The sequence below is a fragment of the Grus americana genome, chromosome 6 (assembly GCF_028858705.1).
Source record: "Grus americana isolate bGruAme1 chromosome 6, bGruAme1.mat, whole genome shotgun sequence".
Classification (NCBI taxonomy): domain Eukaryota; kingdom Metazoa; phylum Chordata; class Aves; order Gruiformes; family Gruidae; genus Grus; species Grus americana.
The window spans coordinates 30,124,438-30,134,276 of record NC_072857.1 but is presented as its reverse complement, the minus strand read 5'-3'; the positions used below and the strand labels follow the sequence as shown (position 1 = coordinate 30,134,276).

At 48.4% G+C, this 9,839-nt stretch overlaps 1 protein-coding gene across 1 annotated transcript; it reads left to right on the top strand.

The window, feature by feature from the left end:
• The first annotated feature begins 779 nt into the window (after window positions 1-779).
• On the top strand, window positions 780-5,031 carry FZD7 (frizzled class receptor 7). The gene has a single exon (XM_054830638.1). The coding sequence runs from the start codon at window positions 1,374-1,376 to the stop codon at window positions 3,096-3,098; it is 1,725 nt and encodes a 574-aa protein (XP_054686613.1). The 5' UTR covers window positions 780-1,373; the 3' UTR covers window positions 3,099-5,031.
• Window positions 5,032-9,839: the final 4,808 nt, after the last annotated feature.

The window sequence follows — 9,839 nt, the reverse complement described above, 5'->3', positions numbered from 1 at the left end:
GAACTGCTGCTTTTTTACCACTTTTTTGAGTCTCTTAAGGGGTTGCAGTAGTGCAGATGGGGATTTAAAATTTCTCCTCTTTGCTTAGGTAACACTGGACGTTTCAAAAAAAAGCTGCCTTCCCCCAGCTAAAGCTTAGATCTCCATGAATAAAGCGTTTATTCTGCCAGCAAAAAGCAACGGTCATGCTGCGATAACAAATCAAACCCCCCACGCTGGGGGAGGCGATGGCACACAGACACGAACATCCCGACAACGCAATCAGCTCATTCTGCAAATGTACCCGGGCGCTGCTTATTTATTTTTTCTCTTTTATTTTTTTTCCTTCTTTTTAATAACTCTGGCACAGGCAACTGTTTGCATTTTCAAAGCTTGCTCAAAAAGCAGCCAGTTAATTTTAGTTTGCTCGGGCCACCCTGAGCGAGCTGGCTAGGCCCCCCCCTCCCTTCCCGGCTCTGCCCTGCAGGGCGGGGGGTGGGGGGCCCCGGGGCGGCTCCTCCCGCCCCCGCCCGGCCGCCCCCGGCCCGGCCCGCCCCGCCGGGGATGGGAAAAAGTTGTTCGCAACTTTTTTCCCCCCGCCCGGCGCGGGCTCCTCCCCCTTCCCTCCCCCCAGCGCCCGCCCCGCCCCCTGCGCGGCGCGGGGATTGGCGGGCGGGCGTTGCGAGGCCCCGCCCCCAGCGCGGTTTGTGAATGGGGCCGGCGGCGGGGGCGGAGCCCCGCGGCGCGCCCTCGCGTATATGTGTCTTTTTTTTTTTGTGCCGGCGCGGCCGCGGGTCGGGAGCTGTGGTGCGGGCGGTGTCGGCGGGGCCGCGGGCGGAGCGAGGCGGGAGGCGCACGGCTGCCCCGGACGCGCAGCCTGCAGCGGCGCCGGTCGGGAGCGGAGCCCAGCCGAGCCGCGGGGAGGATCGCGCAGTAATTGGATTTTAGAAGTTATTTAAGCCCCGAAGTAAAATACACGGCTCAGCCGGGCGCGGTAATAATCCGTTTAGCCGTAACCTAAATCCCCGGCGCCGGGGCCGCGCAGCCGGCCAGGGAGCAGCGCCTCCGCCTCGCCGCCGCCGCGGGACCCTGCGCGGAGCTGGCCAGAGCCGGCGCCGGACTTCGCGCGCGTCTCCTGTTTCGTCGCCTTCTCCGGCGGGAGCAGCTCCGGAAACTTTCGCCGGGGGAAGCGCTGCGAGCGCCGACCCGCCGGAGCTGAGGAAGAAAGTCGAGGAGGACCGGCGCGGAGCCGCGCTTCCCCTGCCGCCGCGGAGCCTACATCGCGCTCCTGCCCCGCGGAAGAGGCCCCGCCGCCGCCCTCCGGGCGCTGATGCCCCTGGGGCGCCGCGCCACACGGCTCTGAAGGACTCCCCGGGCCCCCGGCCGCCCCGGCGATGCCGGCCGGAGGAGGAGGCGGCGGCGGAGCGGCCGCTGCCGGCTGCCCCTTGCTGGGCCTGGCCGCCCTGCTGGCCGCCCTACTGGGAACCCCCGCGGGCGCGGCGGCGCAGCAGTACCACGGCGAGAAGGGCATCTCCGTGCCGGACCACGGCTTCTGCCAGCCCATCTCCATCCCGCTCTGCACGGATATCGCCTACAACCAGACCATCCTGCCCAACCTGCTGGGCCACACAAACCAGGAGGACGCGGGGCTGGAGGTGCACCAGTTCTACCCGCTGGTCAAGGTGCAGTGCTCAGCCGAGCTGAAGTTTTTCCTCTGCTCCATGTACGCGCCGGTGTGCACAGTGCTGGAGCAGGCCATCCCGCCCTGCCGCTCCCTCTGCGAGCGGGCTCGCCAGGGCTGCGAGGCCCTCATGAACAAGTTTGGCTTCCAGTGGCCAGAGCGTCTCCGCTGCGAGAACTTCCCCGTCCACGGCGCGGGTGAGATCTGCGTGGGGCAGAACACATCGGACGCTCCGCCGGGACCTGGTGGTGCAGCGGGCCGGGGGGCCACTGCCCACCCCACGGCTGGCTACCTCCCCGATTTCCTCACGCCGCCGCAGCCCCCCTCCGGCTTCTCCTTCTCCTGCCCCCGGCAGCTCAAAGTGCCCCCTTACTTGGGCTACCGGTTCCTGGGGGAGCGGGACTGCGGGGCCCCCTGCGAGCCAGCCCGGCCCAACGGGCTCATGTATTTCAAGGAGGCAGAGGTGCGATTTGCCCGGCTGTGGGTGGGCGTGTGGTCTGTGCTCTGCTGCGCCTCCACCCTCTTCACTGTGCTCACCTACCTGGTGGACATGCGCCGTTTCAGCTACCCAGAGCGGCCCATCATCTTCCTCTCGGGCTGCTACTTCATGGTGGCAGTGGCCTATGCGGCAGGCTTCTTGCTGGAGGAGCGGGTGGTGTGTCTGGAGCGCTTCTCTGAGGACGGCTACCGCACTGTGGCCCAAGGTACTAAGAAAGAAGGCTGCACCATCCTCTTCATGATCCTCTATTTCTTTGGCATGGCCAGCTCCATCTGGTGGGTCATCCTGTCCCTCACCTGGTTCCTGGCTGCTGGCATGAAGTGGGGCCACGAGGCCATCGAGGCCAACTCCCAGTATTTCCACCTGGCTGCCTGGGCTGTGCCTGCTGTCAAAACCATCACGATCTTGGCCATGGGGCAGGTGGATGGGGATGTACTCAGTGGGGTGTGTTATGTAGGTATCTACAGCGTGGATTCGCTGCGGGGCTTTGTGCTGGCGCCCTTGTTTGTGTACCTCTTCATTGGCACTTCCTTCTTGCTTGCTGGCTTCGTGTCCTTGTTTCGCATCCGCACCATCATGAAGCATGACGGTACCAAGACAGAGAAACTGGAGAAGCTGATGGTGCGCATTGGTGTCTTCAGTGTCCTCTACACAGTGCCTGCCACCATTGTCCTAGCGTGTTACTTCTACGAGCAGGCCTTCCGTGGTACCTGGGAGAAGACGTGGCTCCTCCAGACCTGCAAAACCTATGCTGTACCCTGTCCCAGCCACTTTGCCCCTATGAGCCCAGACTTCACTGTCTTCATGATCAAGTATCTCATGACCATGATTGTTGGTATCACAACTGGCTTCTGGATCTGGTCTGGCAAAACCCTTCAGTCCTGGCGACGCTTCTACCACAGACTCAGCACCGGCAGCAAAGGCGAGACGGCAGTATGAGACCCCCGTCCCCTCTGGCACACACACACGCACGCATGCATGCACACATGCAGAGGAGAGGGATACTCAGCAGAAGAGGAAGGCAATGGCTCCCTGAAGAGGGAGGGAGGCTTTTCCAAACTTTTTCTTCCTCCCAGCGAGTTTGGGGAAAAAAAAAATCTTGGCATAAAGGATCAGACAGACTGTGTTCAGTGGTGCTTATGCCCAGCTAAGTGGAAGAGCACAGAAAAAGGCCAGTGGTAGGATGGGAGAGTCCTTCATCTGCAAGAAGTCCCTTTACCTCTCTCTCCTGCTACCCCTGTGCAGGAAAAAAATCCAACCCAACTAAAACCATCCTGCCTTGCTTGGACGAAAAGGAGGGGAAGCCAGATCTGTTGAGCTGCCCCTGCCGAGAGGTAGCCAAACCCTCTCTAAATTGCTGGGGTCAAACTGCAGCGCAGGCAGGGTAACTCCTGAGCTTACCGCCTGCTCCTTCCAGATCGGCGGAGCAATCACGTGAGTACCGCACAACCAGCTCCAGTCCCGATCGTGTGCTGGTGAGATGCCTCTGTTCTGTCAACTTACAAGTTCCTTTTTACCTCAGTGATACCTGTTTTAATTGTTTTAAAGTGAAAATTCGGCCCTCGGTCTGTTGTTCTTGCTGCTGTGGGGAAGGAGGGGGTTGCTATTCCACGCCCTGAAAAGAAATGACTTGTTGCTTTTCAGCAGAAGGCTTTTCCCCCTTGCCTTTGTTCTAGGAGACAAAGGGGGAAACAAAAGTGTTTTCTATGTAGAAAGGCATAAGCATGGGATCGGTTTTTATGGGCAAACTAACAAAAAGAAGTCGTTGAGGTTCACCCTTGGATGTGAGGAGCTCGCAGAAATAAACATTCCTTTTATGAAAAAAGAAGGCAGGATGTTTTCCTGCCGTTCAATATGGGTCGCTTTTCTAAGCTGAAAGAAACACAAGACTTGGGGGGCAAGAAGAGTGTAACTGAGAGCACCTGCCAAAACAAGAGCTATTAAAATACCTAACGTAAAGATACGATTTTTTTCTTTACTTCCTATAAACCTGCTTTCTCTCCTGTATTGCTGTGAGCTCGCTGCAGGTAAAGTAAATACACAGCCGGCTTCTGGGGATAGGAGGAACCCTTTTGGCTCACGATGGACCCTTTGCCTGCTCCTCAGGTTCCCTGAACTGCCTGGCAATGACTCCTGGTGCAGGAGGGGGCTGGGGTTGGGATTTAAAAGCAAGGAGTTACTGCAAGCGAGGAGTCTTCTCATTTCGGCTAAAATACAGCTGGTTAAGTTTCCAGTGATCGCATCTTGGAAGGAAAGACATTCAAAAATTAATCATCAAATGCATTGTTTTCCTTTTGAAATGTGACAGATTTTTCTATTCTGAAATTTTTATGTTGACTTGTTCATATTTTATTTTTTGCATACTACTTTACCTTTATATTCACCGAAGGGTTGTTTTTATAAGTATATGTGTGTGTGTGTATATTCTTGCCTAAGGACGAAATAGGAAATTCTGTTTTTTTAGCAAGTCTCCACCCTATAGCTGCTCTTCATTTTTTGGGGGGAAGTGTGTCTGGAATGAAACTTAAAAAGAAAAAAACCTGTTCAGGGTGAGGGGGCAGACTGCTGCTGTCTGAGGGCATACCAGTAGTCTGGGCACGAGGAATGGGCCCATCAGTCAAATCCTTCAGTAGATCTGATCTTGGACTTGCAGGGCTTGGGTTTTTGTCTTTTATAATGTGTACGTGGAAGAAAAAGGAAAAAAAAAAAAAAACAACCAAATGTGTAAGACAAGTGCAGTATGTATATTTTGTAAATCTCATTTTTGTAAGAAAATATGTATTTATGTTTTTACTTGATTTTTTTGAAGGTCTGTATGAGGCCCTGCTTCATCCCATGTACAGATCACTAAATAAATAATTTTTAATACAAGGGTTCCAGATGAAGTTCTTCCAGTCTTTGAACACTCAAAGGTTACAGAAGGGGGGGGGGGGGCAGGGCAGCTCTGAGCAGCATCTTCTGCCCTGCTTTGTCGTGGGAGACACAAGAGACTTTTGGGTGAATACACTGACCAGAAACTCAGCTGTGACTTGAAATGGGCCTAAGTACCGGCCCCTCACAACAGAAGATCACGTTTTGAGACCATTTCAAATGTTTGCCGTCACTTTTGAGGTACTTGTATCCTAGCCAAGTTTTCTTTCAGGCTCTACCTCTCACTGAGGGCAAGCTGATAAACCAGTTTTCCTTATCGAGAAAATAAGGATAATGCTCTCTTCCCATTCCAAAGAGACTTTGAGATTGAGAACTGGAGGGTGCTACAAGTGCTGTAAATTAAATCCTCACTTTGACGGTGGAGTCTTTTAGGGAAACACTAAGGACTAGGTCTTTTTCAATAGCTTTCAAAGGGCAGTGTTTTGAACTGGCTTTTTTTTCCCCCAGCACCTTTGCTATCTCCAGTTTTGTTCAGGTGAATTTTACTTTAATCTTAATAGCTAGCCTGAAGCCTACATTCTTCCTTATCACAGTCATCTGAAAGCTTCAATGGAATGGTCTATTTTATTTCATTTTTTTAAACTGAAATGAATGTTTAGATCTCAAGCTGTGTTGCTACCATCATGGAAAGTGCCTCAACAAACTAAAATTTACACCTGTGAAATGATGATAGTTTCCAGCTTTTCTCCTGCAATGATTTCAGCCTATTTATTGGGTTCATCACCCTTCCTTTGCATTAAACTATGGCTATACTAAAATTTAAGTTATAGAATAAAGAGCTAAGATGCCTTAGCTGGATGCCACCATGGTAGCTGTGTGGTTGCACTGCAATATTGTTTCATTTACTGAGCACAGTGCAATAGTTGCACTTTCTCAGGACACTTTTATTTGGACACTGACCTCTCAAACATAATCTTTCACATTTAAAGTGTACAAACTACTGATTTAAAGTTCTTTTCAGAGCTAGCCCCATTTACGCTGCCTCCCTAAAAAAGCCACATCTTTTATTTGAAAACACCTCTAGCTGTTCTCCCTAGAATTGCTCACTTGTCAAGCTTCCTTTTTGAAAAGGCCTTTGCTTTCCTGGGAGCCAAGGCTGCTTCAAACTGCTCCATGACATGAGCTTGCTGATCACTGCTGAGGGGAGTTTCATTCCACTCACTTAAGAAACCTGAACCTTTCTATAAACATTTCCTCCCATTAATCCATCAGTGCTGGCTGGAGTGATGGAACCGCTAAAACAGCTTACACTCTGAAGGACTAGGAACCGATGGGAGCAGTGGTGTGACTGACGCCCCTGTGCTGTGCAGCCACAGCTGCATCACTAAACATGCAATTAATCCTTAATACATCATGGACAGCTAAGCCTGCAATTCATGCAGGTGGCCTATCCCCCCGCTCTTCTCTCCACTCACCACCCATCCTTGCTAGCTGGATGAGAAACTGCATTTAGGTGTGATCGCTACTATTTTGTCCATATGTGGAAAAACTTAAATAAATAGACTTTTTTTTTAGTTCACAAGACATTCATATCTGAAAGGAAATGTCTCTGTTTCCACCACAAACCACTAAAGCTGAATGCTTTTATTTCAGTATTTCCTATTAGGTACTTCTGGATTTAAAGTCACTTACGCAAAACTATCCAAATCCTGGGATTTAAGTTGATTTTTAAAATTTGAGATTGTAGGTGAAATTTGATGCCACTGTAAAGTAGAAGCAACTGTTATTCACTTTTAAGCAGATGTGACTCGCATCAAGACTGAATTTGCTCACAGTGGAAACAATTTGGAGAATTTCAAGTAGTGATAGTGTCTGGCCTTCTGGAATAAAAATCTCTATCACCATTCTGATAACAAAGTAGCAGTTACTTTCATAATAGAGTACAGTTTTAAAAACCTCTTTGTGACGCTGTCTGGAAAAAAGGAGGAAAAATAAGCCTTTACTAACCTTTGCTAATCACTGCAAAATGATTTTTCTTTGACTGATGTTTAAGTCCCCTTTCAGTTAACATTTTTTTTTAAGTTTAAGAAAAGTTTCCTGCCCTTCACCTTTGGCCCTTGTCTATGCAGTGTTTTCAGCTCACAAGAACTTGGCAAGTAATAGTTATCATTGATCAATATCCCTGTAAGTTTAGAGCATGGACTACATTTTCATGAAAAATATATAACACTGGTTGTAACTTTCAGAGATGTTTCTGTTACTTTCTAGAAGAAAGTAGTATTGTTTCAGGCAAGATAAACAGGAGGCTCGAACAGTTCTAGAGTTCACAAATAGCAGCAGCAACTGAATGCTTGTCTCCACAGAAAAAAAGTGCTTTTATAATACATCAGTGTTTGTTTGGGTTTATTTTTGGTGGAATACCCACACCAGCGATTGAATGTTTTTGTCTAAGTACTTCACCCGCAACCAATAGCTTTACTTGCAAGTAAAAAACCACACATCTCTCTGTTCACCAACTGGCAACAGTAAACATTATTTATAATTTCACGTGGGTTTAGAAACCAAATTACTAGCTTGTATCTTAAATAATGTGTTTTTTCTGCATCTCATTCTCATTTCCTTCCAGACCTTACAGGTACTTTGTATACACCATGCTCTCCATACTTGCTTTCTACTCCTGTTATTTTTTAAAACCATGAATCCAGCTGAAAGAAATTTAGCCTGTTGCTTGGACAGGAAAAGACGACTCTGAATCTTTCAGCACTATGACTGTTCATTGAGATAGACTATTGCCAAGCCTGTTCTATATAAACCAGGATAATTGTTTCATGCCAACACGAGCATGTGGTTTTGGCAGCTACAACACTGCACAGGATTGGGAGAATAAATACAGTGTGTGGCAAGTTCCCAAATGCCCCACTAAAAACTGACACATTTTGACTAACAATGATGCCCAAACTGTAAAACTAAAATATGTACATCAGGGCCTAACGCTGCTCAGACAATCAGTTTGCGCCACAGTCAGAGGAGGATGGGGAAGATTTTGATGCTGTTTAAACCCAGGGTCCAAGGTTGCCTGGTTTGGGTGGCTGGGCATTGCTTGTCTCAAAACCACATCAGTGGAAGTAAGGCACAGCACTTTCTCCTAATCCAGGTAAAGACTGGGCTCAAGCACAGCGTTACCACAGCTGCAGCCAAATAGGATTTGACTGAATGATGCACAGTGAGAACAGACAGGCCCAAACAGGGTCTTGAGTGCGTACTCCTCTACATCACTTGCTCCTCTCTATACAGCCAGCCTAGCCATGCCAGGAAACTATGGGACTGGGATAAATGAGAATATGGATAAATAGCGGGAATAAGCGGTGCCTAGAGCACGTTTTTAAATAAGAATTGTAAACTGGGGGGGATCACTTATCCATATTAGTGAGGAAATCCTGCTAGCAACAACTTGTTCATTTTGGCTGCCCACACTGTGTCACAACTTGGGTTGGTTATACGCAACCCTTTGCTTAAGCATGTTACTCTTACAAATATAGGTGGAAAAATCAGTGTGTGCTGCCTAGATGAGTAGTCTATATGAGTAGGGTATGGCTGCAATAGGTCTTGGAAATTAACCCCTTCATGTGGCCACCAAGGTAGCCATAACCTTACTATTAACACCAGGATCCCAAAGGCCAGAATGACAACTTGAAAGATTTAAAAAAAAAAAAAAAAAAAAAAAAAAAAAAGAGGTCCAGTTCTGCACTACCTCCAGCTTTACTGGAGGTATTGGCAATCCTAGCATTGTTCTCAAACCAATCTGCAGGAAGGCAATGCTGTTCTTAGGGCAGGCAAGGAGTAAGATTATTCCCACCGTGCTGTCCTTTTTCTTGTGGTGAACGGATAATTCTGACAGGAGTTCTAGCAGAAGAAAAATATATTATCTGGACCAGATGGACACAAAAGAGTGTTCCAGCAAGTAGGCACTAATCTAGGATTTGGAAGACAAGTGCTTGATTACCTGCACTGTCACAGATGGTGGATAGATCACTTACAGCCAGACTTTCAGCAGTATTCAGGCAGCTAAAGATGCAGGCAGGTACATGGAAAGCACTTTTAATAAGTGATTAAATTACCAGGTGCATGTCTTGGTAACTGACTGGAAAATCTCATCTCTGTTTCTAATTCCTTGTCTAGAAAACTGAAACAGTGGCACTTCCCTATATTATAGGAGTGTTGTGAGAATAAATACTCTCAAAACCAGAAGAAATGAAATACAGTGATAATAGCATTTATACAAATACCTCTGTCAGATCTTTGTCCCGTAGTCTGATGTTAAGACCACCAGCTAGAATAAATTACTTGTATGTTTTCCAATATCTTATCTTAAACTAGGCAGGCTGAGCACATGCTTTCACAGGAGTATCACTCTAGCCAAGGCTCAAATATAAGGTGTGAGAGGGTATAAAGATGCAAGCTAGGTAATTAGAAAATTACACTGAACTGGGCATGCATGAAAATCAACAGCTTTTGACTACAGTCAAACAAAATGATTTGTGTTATACCGGTGCTTACACATAGCAGAGAGAAGGATTTGGGCCCATCTGTGCTGGTGCTATAATGTGCTTAGCTCTTCCAGTACTCCTCAATCTCTTATTTCCTATATGCTATAAACACAGTTATTATCAACAGACTCCGTGACACCTCTACTCTCCCTCTTTAAATCATTACAGTTCACTTCAGCTTGCTGCAAGCAGGATCTAAATCATAGTAAGTAGTAGGCATAAAGTAGAGTTGTCCAAGGTTTTGTCCAAGCCCTTTGCAGTG

Bases quoted from the DNA above. Each gene is read 5' to 3' on its own strand.
- FZD7 (XM_054830638.1), top strand. From the start codon at position 1,374: ATGCCGGCCGGAGGAGGAGGCGGCGGCGGAGCGGCCGCTGCCGGCTGC.